The sequence below is a fragment of the Lynx rufus genome, unplaced genomic scaffold, assembly GCF_022079265.1.
Source record: "Lynx rufus isolate CCGP_SWC_20201006 ecotype Redwood Valley unplaced genomic scaffold, mLynRuf1.p SCAF_2, whole genome shotgun sequence".
NCBI lineage: Eukaryota > Metazoa > Chordata > Mammalia > Carnivora > Felidae > Lynx > Lynx rufus.
This window is the reverse complement of record NW_025814834.1, coordinates 26,868,482-26,890,161: the sequence shown is the minus strand read 5'-3', so window position 1 is coordinate 26,890,161 and position 21,680 is coordinate 26,868,482. Positions and strand designations below refer to the sequence as shown.

The window sequence follows — 21,680 nt, the reverse complement described above, 5'->3', positions numbered from 1 at the left end:
TTCTGTACATTGATTCTGTGATTTTAATTTATAACTGCCTCAAATATATTACATGAAACCAATAACCTAAAAATTCTGTCAAACATATTATTTTCAGCTAGATTTAATTTTATTAGTGAAAAATGCTGAGTATTTATTACAACTAAGGAATTTAAATGGGACGTCATGATCTGATCATATTCAATTATGCCTCCAATAAATATTTGTTGAGTGCCTACTCTATGATAGGCACTCTTAAGAGTGCTTTATTCAGCAGTGGATAAAACAAAATCCAAGCCCTCAAGGAGGTTTTTATAAAATCTGTATGTGTGAAGTAAACAACTTTAAAATGAAATTTAAGATAAGAATAATTTTTCAATTCGATTTCTCTAAACTACTAGTAAGCATATTTAGAATAGTTTCATGCTATCATGGAACAGGCTTTCAGTGAAAGTAAGAAATGCATCTGAAATGTGGGGATATTGACTCTGCCAGTGTCTATGTCTTCTGGTTTTTCTAAGGACCTTACTAGACTACATGCCCACAGCTGTTTGAATGATACTGTCGTTTCCAGCTATCAACTTTCTGGCCATATGTGCATTCATAGCATTAGATGACCCACTAATGGGGACTCCAGAAGAAAAATTAGAGTCCCAGAATTTATGCATTCAGCCAATTTAAAAGGACTTACAAAGGAACATAGCAACATAAGAGGAGGCCATACATTTTGCAAGTGTTCAAGTCTGAAGACTGATTAGATTTAATTGGTGCTATTTTTGGAATGTAAACTATGCTCCATTAATCAACAAGTATGTATTGACGCTCAAGGAGAAATGTACAGAAGGAAATCTCAATGTGTCTCCATAAATATGCAATCTAGTTGGAAATATATCAGATAAAATAATGACAGTAACTATCAGTGAGTGAATCAATTGAGACAATGTTAAAGACCAGTGTTTCAGTATAAGAGGACTTACCTTCTGCTGTAGTGTCCGCTAGAGTTTTATTTGTGCCAAGATTACTTATGAGGAACATGGAAAAGGATGGAGTTCCAAAGGTATAAAAACCAGGTCAATTGAGATTTAACTTCCTGCATTTCTGGAGACAAATCAGATAAGCTTTGCTCACGTTTAATCCCCTGGTTGCTGGATCTAACACCACACATAATACTGGGTTCCCTTAACTTCAGACCCGCCTGTCAAGCTGCTTATTCAGTATCTCTAGTTGAATGTCTAACAGGTATCTCAAATTTAACATGTCTGAAACTAGGCTCCTGATATCCCCCAACCTGCTATTTCTTCATCTTGCCTATCTTTGTCAAAGCCAAAAATCTTTGACACCTCTTTCTCTCACCTTCCACTTCCAGTCTGTTCTGTAGACTGTATTTTCAAAATGTATCCAGAATCTACCATTCTCATTTTGCCCTCTACCAACACCCTCCTCTAATCATCTTCTACCCTTCCTAAACAGACTCTCTTTCCACCCTTACCCTTTCTCAAACTATTCTTAATAGCCTCAGTAATCGTATCAAACGTACATCCAGTAATGTCATACCACTACTGAGAACCCTCCAGTGGTTCCCCATCTTAGTGACTGCTGAAGCTCTTAGTATGACCTATCAGGCCCTGTATTATTTGGAACTCAATGACTTCTTTGACCTTATTTTCTTTTTCTTCTACTCTTCTGCCATTTACCTGACTCTAGACACAGAGTCTCCTGGCTGTTTCTCAACACACGAGGCATATTTAGGACCTTTGTACTTACTGATTCCTTCTCATGGAATGTTTTTTTCTGAAATTATCTACTTGGCAGTTCCTTCATTCCATTCAGATCCTTTTACTTAAAGCCGCTTTCACAATAAGGGCTTTCCTGGCCATGCTGTCTAAAATATCAACACCTTGCCTGACGCATCCCTTTGCCTGCTTTTCTTCTCTTTTGCACCAGGAGAGCAGGAATTTTTGTATGCATTGTTCACTGTTCTAGCCCAGAACTTAGAATAGTAGCAGGTATGCAGTAGGTGGTCTACAAATATTTGTAGAATGAATGTTGACTGAATTTGGCCAAGTGCTTTACATGCTTTTCCTAATACCTCTATAGGGAGTTCTAGATGCTTTCCCATTGTGGGCACTGCTGTAGTGCCAGAATCCTAGTCTATAGCTCACAGAAGAGGCCTTTCTGTATCAATGTGTGGATTTCATCAACCTTTCTAGCTGAAGTTTCCTTTGACACTGAGCCACGGTGATTCACCATTTCCAGGATCACTTTCCTTTTATTTTATTATTTATGTATTTATTTATTTATTTATTTATTTATTTATTTATTTATTACAATTTCTTCCTACATCTTATCCTTCTAGATCATTGGTCTTCAACCATGGCTACACATGAAAGTCAGCCGAGAACTGAGTGATTCTAATTTAATTGGTCTGGGCAGGGGAGGAAGTGACACCTGGGCCTCCAAAGCTGCCTAGGTGATTATAATATGCAAGCTAGGGTTGCAAATCACTGCCCTAAGTGAATCTCTAGGTCTTGGTTGTGTTCATTAATCTGTGATAACATTCTCTGATTCCATCTCTATGTTTTTTTGAGAGACTGGGTTGTTAATTTATTTTTTTTAAGTTTTTATTTTAATTCCAGTCAGTGGCTGAGTTGTTTAAAATGTAATCTCAGAATGTAATATATTTTTATTTACGTAATATGAGATTGCATTTTAAATGATGTAACAATGAAGCAGAAAATGTGCTCCCTGGAAGAGAGCTTAAGTTGTAGATAGACTGAATGAGTATGAGTTGTAAGGTCTGTGCAACTCAGCAAGTACTTACTGAGCTCCTGTTGTTCACCTAGTTTCTAATACTGTATTAAGCACTGTGATGATGCCGGGTGCTATGGAAGAGGGAGGATATCTGATAGATCCCTGCCCTCAAGGGATTAAAGATTGTTGAGAAACAACATAACAAAACAATATACTAGAAGGGTCTAAATATATGTTCCTGGTTATATGAAATGCAAAAACAAGAGATGGATTGGAGAATTAACAAGTCAAAATAGCCAATATCTGAGAATATTGATTTAAGAGGGAAAGAGAAGGACAATTAAATACTTAAGAGGAATAACAACGATAACCACAAGAGATCTGCCGAGACTCTTAAAATAAACAGGCCTTGATCACTGCTAACACAAAACAGTAATTGTGTTTCATGCTTTGCCCAAAGCTGCATTTTAATTATTAATTTTGCCAAAAGCACACCACTGTGGTTTCCATAGTAATTGTGATGATAACAGGGCTATTGGTTTACCCTAGAAACACTCATCTGAGTGATGAAAGGTCTAGAAGATCAACCCAACGTACCTTGACAATAATCTTGTGAATGATATTAATCATTGCAATGACTGGTCCTTTCAACCAGGTCTTACAAGCCAGTTATTGGACATAGATCTTCTCTTTCCCCAGGAATCGGACCTTACGTTCCGACTGGCCAGTGGGCTTGTTATATGGCAGCCCATGTGGGAGCACAGACAGCCCGAAGTCTCTGGCTTCACAGCACTGGTGAAACCCATCAGGAACATCATTACAGGTTCGTAACTTGGATGCCCAGTGGGATGGTCTTAGCAGACTCCCTCATATGCAGGAGTAAGGGTGATGAAATGATTTGCCCTTAAGGAACCAAGAGGAATGAGGTACCTGAATGGCTCAGTCCGTTAAGCAACTGACTCTAGATTTTGGCTGAGGCAATGATCTCACTGTTCATGAGTTTGAGCCCTGCATCAGGCTCTGGGCTGACAGCATGGAGCCTGCTTAGGATTCCCTCTTTCACTCTCTGTCTGCCCTTCCCCACTTCTCTCCCTCTCTCTCAAAATAAATAAATAAACATAAAACAAAACAAAAGAGCCCAAATGTCTATCAACTGATGAACGGATAAAGAAGATGTAGTGTGTGTGTGTGTGTGTGTGTGGGTGTGTGTGTGTGTAATGGAATATTATTTGGCGATCAAAAAGAATGAAATCTTGCCATTTGCAGCAATGTAGATGGAACTAGAGTGTATTATACTAAGTGAAATAAGTCAGTCAGAGAAAGTCAAATATCATAGGATTTCACTCATATCTGGAATTTAAGATACAAAACAGATGAACATAAGGGAAGGAAAGCAAAACTAATATAAAAACAGAGAAGGAGATAAACCATAAGAAACTCTTAAATACAGAGAACAAACTGAGGGTTGATGATGGGGTGTTGGGTGGGGGGATGGGGTAAAGGAGTGAAGGGCATTAAGGGGGACACTTGTTGGGATGAGCACTGGGTAGTATATGTAAGTGATGAGTCACTTCATTCTATTCCTGAAATTATTATTACACTATATGTTAACCAACTTGGATTTAAATTCTAAGAAAGGGAAAGAAGAAAGAAAGAAAGAAAGAAAGAAAGAAAGAAAGAAAGAAAGAAAGAAAGAAAAGAAAGAAAAGAAAGAAAGAAAAAAGAAAAAAAGAAAGAAAAAAAGAAAGGACAAAAGGAAGGAAGGAAGAAAGAAAGAAAGGAAGGAAGAAAACCAAGAGGAAGAAAATTTCTCTAGAAAGTTATTATGTAAATGCCCTGGGCACAGGGCTCATTTACATATGATGAGAAACTCTAAACCAGGGGCACATGCTACTGAGTTGTGTGGCTTTGGATAAGTCATTTAAACTTCTTATACTTCAGTTTCCTCATGTGTAAAACAAGAGTTAAAATATAATGTTGCTAGAACAGTCAGGGTTGTTATGAAGAATAAGTGAACTAATAATATATAAAATTGCTTAGAAGAATGCCAGGCACATAGTAAGTAAATAAGCTATTATTATTATTATTATATCTTCATAATCATTATAGTAGACAGAGTCATAGATCCTTAACAATCTTACCTTAGTGCTTATTTGCTATCAAAGCATTTCACTACAGGAATTGTCTAATGAAATAATTTTATTGGTGAATTGTAGAAAGAGTAATAAATGATAGCTTGAAAAGTGCCTGGAAAGCTCAGGCTTCACTCCAGATGTACCACTTACTATGTATGTAACCTAACCTCTCTGAGTGTTTCCAGTTCTTTAAAATGGAGATAATAATACCACCTTATATGGCCTCATAGTGTGGAGTAAATAAGAATCCACATAAAGTACCCATTTTATAGTGAGTGCTTTATAAATTCAATCCTTCTATTCCCAACCAAAATTTTGGCATCAATAATAACATTTACAAAGAGATAAATTGTGTGGTAAATATATAGAGGCATGATATATATACGTCATTTGCTTACTTCCAAGGTTTTTCTACAGACAATGGAATATGACACATGTAAAAAAGCTTTGTAAGGGGAAGGAAGCCATAAACAAGTTTTTACATACTTTCCCCCTATCAAGTAACATACCTTTGCAAGGTACATAGTATGTTAAAGGATTTTCTGAACAAAAGATGGTAACATGCTTATAGTGACAAATCATGTTTGCTTATAGTAATTCACACAAAAGATACAATTTTTCATATAGTGAAAGTAGACTAATTCCAGAATTAATATGTGAACAATACATTAACTAGTGAAATAAATTATAAATTCGAGAGTAACAGTCTGTCATAACATTCAAATAGCAAGGACCTAAAGATGTCATAGCCAGAAGTGATCTACTTAGATTCCCTGGATAGAATGAGGTTAATTTCACAAAATTAAAACAATCTGAGAGTGAAGACAGATGTACAATATTAAAAAACTGAAAACAATAGAAATAAGACAAAGGAAAATAAAATACGGTACAGTAAAACAAAACTATTACTGAAAAAGCCATATCATTATGCTGATTAAGGATTTTTTTCGTATTTGTTAAGTCCTATCACTTTCCTTATGAATTAAGAGGTCACTTTACATTTAGGTCACTCTCTCTCTCTCATTAATACATAAACTATCATTTAACAGATGTATTAAAAACTGTTAGGAAATAGTGTCCCTCATGAATCACTGGGGCTGTTCACTCCAACATCCTTTTGCCTTGGGATGTTATTCAAAGTGGGTTCTTTTCCCCTCTGCCTGATGCCCGTGGATGTGAAATGGTGCCCAGCCTCTGAGGTGAGATTAAACCCAGCTCAGACACGTGGCCAGAAGAAAAAGCAACGGCACGTGGGTGGATGACACTCCCTAGGTCTCTTGTTTTGTGACCTTGGTAAATCACTTTCTCGGCATCTGTTTTATTCACAATTCCAATACAGCATGGCCATCGTCACTTCCTACTGTTCCCAATCCTCAGGAAAAATGTAACTGATTTGACTTTTGCCATAAGGGAAGCTTAAGGTGTTCATAAAAGCACAACCTGGAGCCAGACAGCCTAGGCTGGAAACTTCATGTAAAGGCCAGATGATCTTGGGCAAGTTAAACTTCTTGTGCCTTAGTGTCTTTATCTGTAAAATGAATCTAATAATTTACCATATGTTATTATTGGGTTATTGTAAAGGTTAAATGAGTTGAGACAGTAGTTCCCCCCTTATCTGTGGTTTTACTTTCTGCAGTCTCAATTACCCATGGTCCAAAAACAGATGATTCGCTCCTCCTGACAAACCGTCAGAAGGTCAGTAGTAGCCTAACACTATGTCACAATGGCTACATCATTCACCTCACTTCATCTCCTCACGTAGGCATTTTACATCATCATAAGAAGGGTGAATATGGTACAATAAAGTACTTTAAAAGAGAAAGAGACTACATTTACATAACTTTTATGACAGTATATTGTTAGAATTGTTCTATTTTATTGTTAGTGATTGTTGTTAATCTCTTACTCTGTGTAATTTATAAATTAAACTTCATCATAGGTATGCATGTATAGGAAAAAACAGTATATGTAGGGTTCAGTAGTATCTACAGTTTCAGGCATCCACTTGGAAAAGACCCCCTGCAGATAAGAGAGGAGCGCTGTATATGTAAAGTTCTTTAGTTTTTAAAAAATAAAAGAGAAAGAGAGCAGGGAGGGGCAGAGAGAGAGGGAGAGAGAGAATCCCAAGCAGGTTCTGCACCATCAGCACAGAGTCCAGTGCGGGGCTCAACCTCACAAACTATGAGGTTATGATCTGAGCCGAAATCAAGAGTTGGATGCTTAACTGACTGATCCCCCCAGTCACCCTTGTAAAGTGACTTAAAAAGAATGTGGCAGATATTTGGTACCATATAGATGTTAACCATTATTAAATTTAGTATTGCCAACTTTTTAGCACCAATAGCCTTCTGAGTCAGAGTGAATAGATGAAGAAATCTACATTGTTATGATAACCTAGCAATGCTAAGATTTTTTAATTGGTTATTTGATTTCTTTTATAATATGTGCTACTAAATATCTTCTTTCAGAATGACAATGATATGTAAAAATTATTTTTTGAGAAATTATTGAATAAAATGAGCGTATTGTAATCTTATAAAATTTGTGATGATATTTCTTCCATCTTTGCAGCTAAGAGAAGCTCTCCTATCAACAGTCAAAGTCAAACCTGTGAATCACCAAATCAAGACACAAGCCATCAAGAGGTGAGTTTATTGTGATCCTAGGAAGAAATGAGGTGGTCATTCCCTGGATGTGGTGTAGTGTGAAAGATAAGACATGAGTTCTAGAATAATACTACTTGGTTTCAGATCAAGCTCCTACTCCTGAATATAAAACTTTAAGAAGTCTCAACTTTACTATCTGTCAAGTATGGAAAACAATTTTATGCACTTTCCCAGTGTGGGAAGGCTGAAACAAGACAATGCATGACTGGTACTTTATCTTTGTGGCAAGTGTAATCAGCAGTGCTTTATCTCCATGCCTAGTGAATAATCAGTGGTGTTCTATCTCAATGGTTAAAGTGTAATTAGTAGTGCTTTGTCTCAATGGCTAGCATGTGACATTCAATAAATGTTAGTTATCATTATTCATCCCACATAAAGTATCAAAATCTTCTAATATTTTTTAGGCAATCGTAATATAGGTAAGATAATGCTGCAGCAGGTGGGGAGGAGGGGGAAAGTAGAAAGGAGGCATAATGTATAGTCCTATCCCTTAAGTAATATAAAGTTTCATGAAAAATCAAGACGAATCCACATAAAAACAGAATATATGTAATAAAAAAAGACTATAATTCAGTGAACAATTTTCAAGCATTCTTTGGTTTGGAAAAGAAAGAAATGAAGGCCAGGGTGGTTTGAAGCCACATAGCTATGACTACTGCCATTAGCTTAGTGTGGTTTTAGATGACCTGTCTTAATTTCCGGTCCAACATGTGCAAGATACAATTTGCTGCTTTCCATGAACATTGGATCCTCTTTCTAACTGATGCATTACTGTCAGCAGTGTCATCATCCTTTTTAGCCTCAAAACTGGAAATTTTAGAGTCCTATTATAGCTAATGTTTACTGAACTATTGCTAAATATAGACACTGTGATTTATATGCTCTATTTTATCTATTCTAATATATATATATTTATATATATATTATATATATTATATATATATATTACTTTTAACATACTTGAAATCAGATGTGTTTGATGATTGTTGACTTCTTAAAATCTCCCTGCCTGGTGATGGTACTAATATGGTTGTCATTCTTGTACAGCATGAATTTGTCATTTCTGGCATTTAAATTTGTAGAATTGGGATTAGTGGCTTAGAAAAATATGTCAGAGGGAATAGTGGAGCACTCGTTTAAGAAATAACATTTTTGACACAGAGGAAGTTACTCTATAGAAAGACATATATCAAAAACTCTGAGTGGAATTTTTTACAATTTTTAATTAAAAAAATTTTTTAATATAATCTATTGTCAAGTTAGATAACAAAAAAGAGTGTACAGTGTGCTTTTGGTTTTGGGGGTAGATTCCCGTGGTTCATTGTTTACATACGACACCCACTGCTCATCCCAGCAAGTGCCCTCTGCAATGCCCATCACGCATTTTCCCCTCTCCCCCTTGAGTTGAAACTTAGAAATTTCAAGAATACCTACATCAATTTATTTCACTTATATCTTCCTTTTTACATATACACAGAATGGATGTATAATCAAAAGCTACACCTAAATAAGTCTAAGATAGTGCTTGTAATAAGTATATTAGAAAAAGTCCTCACTGGAAAGTGTCCTAGTTTAGCTAACGGAGTTTTTTTTTTTCCTTCTTAATTGCACATAAAAAAATGGTGTATCTTATAACTGCTGACATCTTAGATACAACAAAATATATCTCCTGTTTTGTACTCCTTAGTCCTCTCAATTTGATTTCTTGCTGAGTCACGTCGTTTTATCTTGTAATGTGGCTCAGATGTGCTCTTTATTCTCTACGCCCGCCACTGCCCTCTAAATCCAGGTCCTCAAAACTAGATTGCAGCTGGAACCACCTAATTGGATTTTTCTACCTTTAGCCTCTCCTGCTTCACATAAATACCACTTAATAATGCCTGACTAATCTTCCTAATGCATCATTTATTTATTAACTTATTCCACAGAGGCTTATTATATGCAAGGTGCCATTCTTTCTTTCTTTATATCCTTGTTCCCTAGAAACCTCTAGTGGATTTTTTTTTTTCCGTCACCTCAAGACCAAACTCCTCTCCCTGCTTCTCTGTGCCTTCTACCACCTGGCAGCATTTTTCTTAAGTGACTTTGTTTACACCTTCAGTTATTTAAGCCCTGCTTCCAATATACAGAGCATGCTTCTTTAGCCTCTGGGTCTTTGCTCAGATTGTTTCCTCTAAGTGGAATGTTATCTTTCCTCCTCATTGCCTGTCTACATTTTATCTTTCTTTTAAGGACCAATTAAGGGGCGCCTGGGTGGCGCAGTCGGTTAAGCGTCCGACTTCAGCCAGGTCACGATCTCGCACTCCGTGAGTTCGAGCCCCGCGTCAGGCTCTGGGCTGATGGCTCAGAGCCTGGAGCCTGTTTCCGATTCTGTGTCTCCCTCTCTCTCTGCCCCTCCCCCGTTCATGCTCTGTCTCTCTCTGTCCCAAAAATAAATAAACGTTGAAAAAAAAAATTTTTAAGGACCAATTAAGATTTCAGCTCCCCCATGAACTCCCGTCTAATTATTCTAAATCTGCACTGCCAATATGGTAGCCACTAGGCCCATGTGGCTACTGAATACTTGAAATAAGGCTAGTCTGGGGGCACCTGGGTGGCTCAGTCGGTTAAGAGTCAGACTTCATCTCAGGTCATGATCTCACAGTTGCTGGGTTCGAGCCCCGGATTCGACTCTGTGCTGACAGCTCAGAGCCTGGAGCCTGCTTCAGATTCTGAGTCTCCCTCTCTCTCTGCCCCTCCCCACTCATGCACTCGTGCTCTCTCTCTCTCTCAGAAATAAATAAACATTAAAAAAAGAAATAAGGCTGGTCTGAACTGAGATGTATTGTAAGTATCAAATGTACAACTGAACTTTGACAACTTAGGAGGGAAAAAATGTAAACATCTTGATGATAATTTTTATAGCAATTACATGTTGAAGTGATAATTTGGGGTTACACAGAATATATTGTTAAAATTAATCTCACCTATTTCATTTTCTAATATTTCTAATCTTAGGTGTGTGTCTCATGTTTTGTAGCTTGTATTACATTTCTGTTGGACATGCTACTCTAATCTGTATTCATTTGTCTTAAAATTTAACCATAAGTTCTTGATTTCAAGGCTGAGGTTTATGCAATACTTTTTATCTCTCAAATTGCCTAACATGAGGCACACATAGCATACTCATGCTAAGGGAGTTTTCGATCTAGTTCGGAAGACTTATTTTATGAAATTTTTAGCCGTATTGGTCCCTCTATGCATCATTACTGGACAGTGCTTTCTTATTGTACATATGAAGATGGAAATTATAAGGACTAAAGTACCATGATAAGCTGAGGGTCTTTACACTTGAGTGAAGAATTTCATCTGTAATACCTATGGAAAGATAATGTCATATTTCCTGAGCAGAGTTACATTTATTAGCTAAATGTAATTAAAACAAACTACTCTGTAAGAAAATGACTGAACTTGTGCATAACAAATCAGAAAAAAGATCATCGTATCCAATTGGAAAAATGTATCACATCTTCCTTTAATGAGTGACGGTACTATTCAGTTCATCTCAGTATTGGCATATCTTTGATGAGTTTTTGGTTTATAACTCTTCCCCGGCAGCTACTGGATATAAAAGTTAAAAAGAAAAGAATCAAGGGCAAAATGAAATAACATATATGAAAGTACTCACCTGAATGCTTAAAATGGTATACATTGCTCTCTAGAAGTGTTTCCATTCCCTCTTAAATGAAGGCAAAATCCCTTGGTCTATGACATTGTAGTTAGCTGTGTTACAAAGAAAAATTTTCTATTTTAAAAAACAATGTATGTCATATGATAGCTAATTCTAAAGGATATACCTAAAGAAAAAATAAAAAGAAGAACTAATCTGCTATCTCCCCCTCCCGAAGGGATTCCAGGTGGTCTGTGAAACATTCCAGTCAGATCCCATCTCTCCCAAGGCCACCATTTCAGGCTGCCACCGTGGAAACTCCTTTGATGGAAGCCTGTCCTCCCAAACTTCCCAGGAAAGAGGCCCATCACATTCCAGGTACATGATTGCAATGTTCGGGACAAAAATATTTCCCTGGTCACTCAAAGTTAGATATACATATTTAGCTACTTGCATGGTCTCTGTTCCTTAGAAAGTGTCAGTGCATGATATGTGTATTCTTGGTCATAGTATAATTAGATTAATAATTCCAGAAATGTGCTATGAATGATTCTCATTTAAACAAACTTGGGTGGAAGTGGGCAGACATCTGATAATGAGATGTCTGAATTAGATTATATTTTAAATATTTAAATGCAGAACCTCAAATTATGCTATCAAATACCATGCTGCAGGGATGTGACAAGATCCGCTAATTTAATGTGTAAAAATACTTTATCTGATCCTTGCATTAAAATGGATGCTTTTAAAGTATGCATAGAGAATTGAAAAGGCTGTTCTTTGTAAAGGCTACAACACCACCCTCCTTAGCTTGTGTGTGTGGTAAATTTGCTTAAAAATGCCTTCCCTTGAGACAAACATTAAGCCACTTCTTCCTGTTCCCCATTGAAATGGTGGAAGACTGAATTTATGAGGTTTGCTTTGAACCCAACTAGAAACCACACTTAACTGCCAGGAGTCCCTGAGACTGTGTATCTCTACACTCGAACTTGACGTGTAATTTACTTGCCATAAAATTCACTTATTTGAAGTATACAATTAAATGACTTTTAGCAGATTTATAGAGCTGTGCAGCTACTCCCAGAATTCAATTTCAGAACATTTTTATCACCCAAAAATATCCCTTATACCCATTTCAGTCTCTCCCAGATGATCGCCCTGCTCCAGATAATCACTTAATGTATCTTTTGTCTATATAGTTGAATTTAATGGAATTTTCAAATACATTGAGTTATACCATATATGATCTTCTACATCTGGCTTCTCTCACTTAGCATAATACTGTAGAGGCTTATCTACATTACAGCATGCACAAGTTGTTCCCTCCTTTTTACTGCTAAATAGTATTCTATTGTATGGATATATCACATTTGAGTTATATACCAGTAGATGAATACTTGGGTTGTTTTGACTTTTTGTTTATTATGAATAATGTTGCTATGAACAGTTACATACAAATTTTTGGGCAGGCATATGTTTTCAGTTCTGGTATCCTAAGTAGATACCTATGTGTAAAATGGCTGGGTGGTATGGCAAATTTATGTTTAATTTTTTAAGAAACTGCCAAACTCTTTTCCAAAATGGCTGCACCATTTTATGTTCCCATCCGAAACGCATGAGGGATCATTGTTTCTCTATATCCTTGGCAGCACTGTCTCTTTTACTGTAGCCATCCTAGTGGGTGTAAAGTGAGATCTGATTGTGATTTTAGTTCATATTTTCCCTAATGACTAATTATGTGAAGGTGCTTATTAGCTATTTGAATATCTTTTGTGGTGAAATGTCTGTTCAACCCTCTTGCCCACATGTTAACTGGGTTGTTCATCTCCTTATGATTGAATTGTAGGAGTTTTTTAATATATTCTGGATGAAAGTCCTTTCATCCATGGACTTATCCACAGATATTTCCTTTCAGTTTTATCTTACCTTTTCATTTGGTAATTTTTAAATGATCTACCTCCTTCTGGCACCAGAACCAGGCTACATGGGTATAGCATTTTTTAAAGATTTCTTAGAATTGTTGAAAGCATGAAGTTATATGAATAGAATTGCTTTTTAACCCAAATACTACTATATTGTGCTTTTAAAAAATAATATGCAATGAGTTTATCTTTGTGTCTTTATTTTGGACTTTAAAATAGGCACTTTAAAAGTGTCCTAGTTGAATGATCTTTTGCTGGTTGAGAATATGAATGTGACAGTAACATTAGTTGTGTAAGCAGAGACTGTATTTTTTCATAGGATTTACTGTACTAGGTCATTAGTGATAATGGGTACTTAAAATCATATAATTTTTTTCTTTACTTATTTATTTTTTCTTTTTTTATCAATATATGAAATTTATTGTCAAATTGGTTTCCATACAACACCCAGTGCTCATCCCAAAAGGTGCCCTCCTCAATACCCATCACCCACCCTCCCCTCCCTCCCACCCCCCATCAACCCTCAGTTTGTTCTCAGTTTTTAACAGTCTCTTATGCTTTGGCTCTCTCCCACTCTAACCTCTTTTTTTTTTCCTTCCCCTCCCCCATGGGTTTCTGTTAAGTTTCTCAAGATCCACATAAGAGTGAAAACATATGGTATCTGTCTTTCTCTGTATGGCTTATTTCACTTAGTATCACACTCTCCAGTTCCATCCACGTTGCTACAAAGGGCCATATTTCGTTCTTTCTCATTGCCATATAGTACTCCATTGTGTATATAATACTTATTTATTTTGAGAGAGAGAGTGGGGAGGGACAGAGAGAGAGAGAGAGAGAGAGAGAGAGAGAGAATCCCAAGCAGGGGTTGGGCTCAAACCCATAAACAGTGAGATCATGACCTGAGCAGAAATCATCAGTTGGACACTTAACTGACTGAGCCACCCAGGTGCCCCTAAAATCATACCATTTTTTCTGTGGAAGAGCCCTGTGAAGATAACCAACTCCATCCTGACAACATTTTCACCACCTAAACACTTTCAGCAATGAGGAATTTTGTACTCTTGAATGAAGTTCATTTCATTTTTAGATAGCTCTATTTAGTGTCATGTCCTTCTTATATTTGACCAAAGTTTGCTTTTCTGTAATTTCTGACTATGGTTCTTATATTAGTTTTCTACTGCTGTGTGACAAATTACAACAATTTACTGGCTTAAAACAACTTACATTTATTATTTCACTATTTCTGTATGTCAGAAATATAAACACAATTAAGCTGGGTTCTCTGCTCTCGGGTCTGACCAGGTTAAAACCCAGATGTCAGGATTGAATGTGGTGTCATCACAGGCTCAACCAGGGAAAGATCATATACAAGCTGCCTCAGGTTCTTGGCCAAAGGTTGAGCTTCCTGTTTTCCTGTTGACAATTGTCTGGGGCCTACTCTCAACTTCTAGATGCTGCCCACAGTTCACTGCCATGTGGCCCTCTCCATAGTTACCTTACAACAGGGCAGAGAAATTCTAATTACAGCCTACGACTACAGAAACTTTATAATATAACGTAATCACAGGCGTGACATCTCATCACCTTTCTGATATTCTGTTGGTTATAAGAAAGGCACAGATCTACCTACACTCAGGAGAAGAGGATTATAGAGGGTGTGACAACCATCAGATGGGAATCAGGAGCGGCGCTCCTAAGTGTGTTTACCACAGTCCTTTTAAAGATGTAGAGACCCTTCCCGTATTAATTTTCCACTTATTCAAAAGTCGCTATTATGAATCTCACACACACACACACACACACACACACACACACACACACACACACCCCAAGGCTTCCATTTTATTTGATAACAACAATAACTCACTAACAAAGTTGTCAAGGGCATAATTAAATCAGATTTAGGGAAAAGGTAGTTGCTTTGGTTACAGACTTCATTTTAAGTATACAATATAATGATTCAACAATTCTATACATTTCTCAATGCTCAAGATAAATGTACTCTTAATCCCCTTCACCTATTTCATCCCTCCCCTACCCACCTCCCCTCTGGCAACTACCAGTTATCTGTATTTAAGAGTTGAGGTTTTTTGGTCTTTTTTTTCTTTGTTCATTTGTTTTGTTTCTTAAATTCCAAATATGTGTGAAATGTGAAATCCTATATGGTATTTGTCTTTCTCTGACTTATTTCACTTAGCATTATACCTTCTAGGTCCATTCATGTTGTTCCAAGTGGCAAGATTTCATTATTCTTCATAGCTAATATTCCATTGTATATATATGCCACATCTTCTTTATTCATTCATCCATCTATGGAGGGACACTTGGGCTGCTTCCATATCTTGGCTATTGTAAATAATGCTGCAATAGACATAGGGATGCACGTATCTTTTCAAATTAGTGTTTTCATTTTCTTTGGGTTAAATACCCGATATGGAATTACTGGATCCCTGTAATTCTATTTTTAATTTTTTGAGGAACCTTCATACTGTTTTCCACAATGGCTGTACCAATCTGCATTCCCACCAACAGAGCACAAGGGCTCATTTTTCCCCCACATCCTTGTCAACACTTGTTATTTCTTGTCTTTTTCACTTTAGCCATTCAGACAAATGTAAAGTGATTTCTCATTGTGGTTTTAATTTCCATTTCCCTTATGGTGAGTGATGTTGGGCATCTTTTCATGTGTTTATTAGCTATCTGTATGTCTTCTTTGGAAAATGTGTCTATATAGATACTTTGCTCATTTTTAATCAGATTAGGTTTTGGGGGGTATTGAGTTGTATACATTCTTTATACATTTTGGATATTAACGCTTTATTGTCTATATCATTTGCATATGTCTTCTTCCATTCAGTAGGTTGCCTTTTTGTTTTGCTAATGGTTTCCTTCTCTGTATAAAACCCTTTTACATTGGTGAAGTCCCAACAGTTAAATTTTGCTTTTGCTTTCATTGCCTCAGGAGACATCTTCACAAATGTTGTGATGGCCAGTGTCAGAGAAATTACTGCCTATGTTTTCTTCTAGGAATTTCATGACTTCAGGTCTCACGTTTAGGTTCCTAATCCATTTTGAGATTTTTTTTGTGTATGGTGTAAGGAAGTGGTCCAGTTTCATTCTTTTGCATGTAGATATCAGTTTTCCCTGCAGCATTTTTTAAAGAGACTGTCTTTTCCCCATTGTATATTCTTGCCTTTCATCATAGACTAATTAACCATGTAAGCATGGGTTTATTTCTGAGCTATTTTGTTCTGTTGATCTATTTATTTATTTTTGTGCCACTACCATATTGTTTGTATTACTATAGCTTGGAAGGATATCTTGAAATCTGGGATTGTGATACCCCAGCTTTGTTCTTTTTCATGACTGCTTTGCTAGTTAGGGTCTTTTGTTTTTCCATACAAATTTTAGGATTATTTTTTCTAGTTCTGTGAAAAATGGTGTTAGCATTTTGGTAGATATTGCATTACATTTGTAGATTTGTTTGGGTGATACACGTATTTCAACAGTATTTGTTCTTCCAATCCATATCTTGTAAGTATATGTTAGACATAGGTTGTAGCAGCATCAAAGTTTTGTCCTTAAAGAGCTGACTTCTTTAAAAGTAGACAGATAATGAGGCACCTGGGTGGCTGTCGGTTGAAGTTCTGACTTCGGCTCAGGTCATGATCTCGTGGTCTGTGAGTTCGAGCCCCGTGTCGGGCTCTGTGCTAACAGCGCAGAGCCTGGAGCCTGCTTCGGATTCTGTGTCTCCTTCTCTCTCTGACCCTCCCCCATTCATGCTCTGTCTCTGTCTGTCTCAAAAATAAAGAAACGTAAAAAAAATAAAACTAAAAAAAAATAAAGGTAGACAGATAAAAGAGTAATTGAGTAAAATTACTTGTAGACTTCTTTAAGACTATGAAACAAAAGCAAAGTAAAAGGATGAGAGGTGGGTTCTTTTTCATTGAGACTTGAATGATATAAAAGAGACAATCTCAGGAAGATCTGAGAAGAGCAATGTAGGCAGAAGGAACACATCCAAAGGTTCTGAAATGGTAATAAACTCAGCATGTTTTGGGAACATCAATAAGGTAGTGTGAACAGGCAGTAGCACTGAGCAAGAGGGTACAACGCAGGTCAGAGAGGTTGTGAGGGGTCTGATCACATGGGAGCCAAAAGGCCATGTTAGGAAGTTTGGTTCTGTTCCAGGCGTGATGAAAAAAACACTGGAGTTGTTGGAACAGTGGAGTGACATTAACCAAATTGCATGTTTTAAAGATCATTTCAGAGAGTTAGACTTGGGAGGCAAAAGTGGACCCAGAGACTAGTTAGGGGACTGTTGCAATGGCCCAGGTGAGATAGTATATGCCTTGGTCAAGGTGGTAGTAGTATAGGTGGAAAGGCTGAGATGAGACTGAAACTGGGATTCAGTTACAGGGTAAAGCTGACATGACTGGATTTGGGGAGTGAGAAAAAGAAAGGAGTCAAGCATAACTGAAGATTTTGGCTTGAGCAGTTGCATGAATGGTGATTAAATTTGTGAGATAAGGAAAGCGGATAAAAAGTTTATATAAAAATACTTGAATCTTCTTACTTCCGTGTATCTCCAAGGCCACCACCATCATTCAAGCCACTCATTTCCCTGTGCCTGGAGTACTTCATTAGCCTACTGATTCACCTCCTGTGATTCAATCTTGCCACCATCCAATATAGAACATACAGAGTAAAAATAAAAAAACAAACCATGACACTTCTACTCTTGAATTCTTTTAATGCTACCCATTGCTATCAAGATAAAATTCAAAATCCTTGAGGTACCCCTCAAGCCCTGCGCATCATTTGGCTGCTGTCCAGTTCTCTAGTGTGACATTATACTGCTACCCACACCTCAGTGACTAAACTTCAACCTTTTTTTAGACTTTCAAACTTCCCCTTAGCTCTGAGATTTGGAGTATGTTATTCCATCTGTCTGCATCGTTCTTCCATCTATCTTCACTTAACCAATTCCTCTTCCTTTAAGACTCAATCTAAATATGATTTCTTTACTCCCTAGAGAGGCTTTGGCAGATGTTTAACACTTTCACAGAACTCCATGTTTTCTATTACAGCATGAGTAGCAAACATGATATAAATAGTTGTGTGACAATTTGTCTAATAGTTATCTCCTCCACTAGACTGTAAAATTCACACACAAGAGAAAAGACCAAGTCTCTTCCACTCCTTCCTCTCTTTAGTACCTGGTACACGACCTTCAGTGAAGTGTACTGAATAAGTGAAAGAGCTTAATTTTTATAACATCCATGAAAAGACCTTATTCCTCTTTTAAAGATGAGGAACTGAAGCAAAAAAAGATTAAATGGTTCCCCCAAGGACATACACAGGAATTGGAAAAGCTAAATTTGGGCCCATTCTAACCAACTCCATGGTCCACAATCTTCTCTCTTACCTCATAAAGAGGTAGGTCTAAACCTTTCCATATATTTTCTTTGGCTTCTCTTCCATGACCTTCTAATTTGTCCTTTATTTCTACTAACTCAGAAATTAGTAAATATAGGACCAGATATGTGATTTTCATATGTCTGCATCTTTTATAGACTTACCAAGAAACCCCATTGGAGTTAAACCAGTGTATCAGTTATCTGTTGTTGCACAACAAATTACTCTGAGGTTGAGTGACTTAAAACAGCAAACATATATTATCTCACAGTTTCTGAGGGTTATATATTCAGACCACCAGTTTTGCTGCAGTCTTTTTTGGCTCAGAGTCTCTTATGAGGTTACATTTAAGATGTTGTCTGGGACTGCAGTCATCTGAAGGCATGATTGAATTGGAGGATATGCTTCTAAGATCACTCTGGTGGCTTTTGCCCAGATGCCTCAGATTCAGATGCCCCTCCATAAGGCTGTTCACAATATGGCAGATGACTTGGCACAAAATTAATGGTGTGTGTGTGTGTGTGAGAGAGAGAGAGAGAGAGAGAGAGAGAGAGAGAGAGAGAGCTGGGGGCGGGGGGTGGAGAAAGGTCTTTTATAACTAATTTCAGGAGTAATATACCACTATTTCTGTCATATTCACACAGACCAACAGAACATATTTTAGAAAAAAATTGTACAAAGCATGATCAATGGAGAGATCTTAGAATCTGCTACCATAGTTTGCCTCTGGTCCCTAGTGATTTCCACCTCTTCCACATGCAAAAAAATTTGCTCTCACCAAGATTGCCAAAATCTCATCCAATTACAAGATCAAGTCAAAGTCCAGATCTCATCATCAAAATCAGATCTAGTTGCAAATAAGGTACCTCATGTGTATGATTTAAGCCAATTCCTTAATTATAGTTCTTTTCAATCCATGCATCTGTGAACTAAAGAGATAAGTTATCTGTACCTAAAACACCCAAATACAATGGTGGAATAGGCACATGATAACTGTTGTGAACATGCCTATTCAAAAGGAGAACATAGGAGGCACTGGTCCATAGCAAGTCTGTAATCAAGCTGGACAAATATTGGAAAATTCTTGATTAGATCTCAGTCCTATTCTTGCCCATGGCTCTTAGCTCCACCCTCTGGGCTATTGATTCCATGCTCTAGGTCAACTTTCACTTTTTTAAGAAAGATAGATGTGTTTATAGCTGAGTAGTTTTCTCAGCTTGGTTCCTGCCAGTAAAATTTGGGGGGTATAAAGCCTCTTTTAATTCTATACTGCTTTGGCAGTGTTTTTGTTACATAAAATTCTTTAAAAACTTTGGCAGTCCAAAGTGAATCTTATTGGGCCCCAGTAGAATAGACAAGTCTCTTTAAGGTAATCCTTTCTCTAACTTGGAAAAGGTTGAAAAACAACACCCTTAAGTTTCTTTGAACCCCCCCCCTACTTTTTTACATGTGAATCACACTTTCAAAACCTTGAGTTGGCCTTTTGTCTCATGGAATAATATTCGGAGGCAAGACCTTAGATCATTCTGAAGGCCTAAAAAGATTTTACAGCTTCGCCCTTGACTTTATCTTTAGACCATGTTTTTCCAGAAATGCCCTAGATTAGATGTTTGCTCAGAAGTCATTTCTTAATTTTAGCATTACTTCCCATCTGGAGAGGCTGAACGTTTTCAGAATCATCAAGTCCTCGGTCTTTAGTCTTTAACAGTTCTTCAGTTAGGTCATATCTTTCAATCTTCTATAAGCAGCAAGAAGACATCAGAAGACACCTTCAACACTTTATTTGGAAGTTTTAATTAGATCATCTATGCTCTTAAGCCTGTTTCTTTAACTTTCCACAACACAGCAGGCAGCTTTTGCCACTATATAACAAGGATCCTTCTTCTTCCTCTTTTCAATGTCATGTTCCTTACTTCCCTTTAAGCCCTTAAAGGGCTCCAACAGACTCCTTAAAGTTCAGGATTTCCAGTAGTAATTTGTGCAAGGCAATTTATGCTTTTATTTTTTAACACACTCTTCAAAGCCTTTACAGTCTCTGCTACTGCCTGATCCCAAAACCATTTCCAAAATTTAGGATGTTATCTTGGTATTCAAGTCTGTATTCTCTATCAATTGCTTTATAACAAATTACCCCAATTTCTCAATAGCTTAAAACAAAAAACATTTATCATCTGACATAGTTTCTGAGGGTCATGAATCCAGAAAGAGCTTAGCTAAGGGGTTGCAGCTCAGGGTCTGTCAAGATTTTGCCTAGGGCTGCTGTCATCCAGAAGTTCGACTGGGTTTGAGAGTCTGCTTTCAAGATCACTCAGATGGCTGTTGACTAGAAGCTTCAGTTCTGCAGCATCTGGACCTCTCCATAGGGCTGCTCATGACATGCTAGCTAGCTTCCCTGAAAACAAATTATCGCATAAAGAGAGGGAACAACCAAGATCGGTGCTTCGGTGTCTTTCAACCTAATCTCTAAAGTGACATGCCGTCATTTCTATATGCTGTGGATCATGCCAACACTGGTATAGAGAAGGGACCACAGGAGGGTGTGAATACCAAGAAGGAGGAATCATCGGAGCCTATTTTGGAGGCTGGCTACAACAATGATGATGATAATGTTACCATAATTTTATAGGTAATTATTACAACTATATCTGTACATTTTCTTCATTATTGAGTATTCTCATATTCCTCCTTCACTAATTCTGTTCTACACAATTTCCAAAAAGGTTAAGTGTAAGTAATTTCTTACCTCAAATACTTTGGCCTGACTTTTAAAAATTGTTAAAAACAATATCAGGGTGAAATCTTGAGGTCTTAAAATATCTAGGAGCTTACATTTCTTACATATTTTTTTCAGCCATGGTATGCATTTAGAAATTTGCAAATATAAATAGCATGTGATATTTCTTTGACAAACTGCAAAGTTCAAGGTTTCCTGTTTGTGGAAGAATGTTGTTTTTTCCATGCTCTGAGATTACCACACTCAAGCATCTATATGCATATGCATTTCTTGACGCATACACACAGTCACCCACAGCACACCCACACTCACATATGTGAATTAGACATGAATCAGTGGCACTTTAAAAGAATGAATTAGGTCTTCTCTCTGCCTAACTGCAGTGGCTGGTTACCATGGAAATGATGCATAAGGTAGACCTTTCAG

At 37.1% G+C, this 21,680-nt stretch overlaps 1 protein-coding gene across 3 annotated transcripts in view; it reads left to right on the top strand.

The window, feature by feature from the left end:
* Positions 1-21,680, top strand: part of UNC80 (unc-80 homolog, NALCN channel complex subunit) — a 222,632-nt gene that overhangs the window by 11,358 nt on the left and 189,594 nt on the right. For all 3 annotated transcript variants that reach the window (XM_047085057.1, XM_047085055.1, XM_047085056.1), the window contains exons 5-7: positions 3,430-3,553; positions 7,437-7,510; positions 11,419-11,558. In XM_047085057.1, coding sequence (XP_046941013.1) covers positions 3,430-3,553; positions 7,437-7,510; positions 11,419-11,558 — 338 coding nt within the window. The remainder of the gene's footprint in view (positions 1-3,429; positions 3,554-7,436; positions 7,511-11,418; positions 11,559-21,680) is intronic.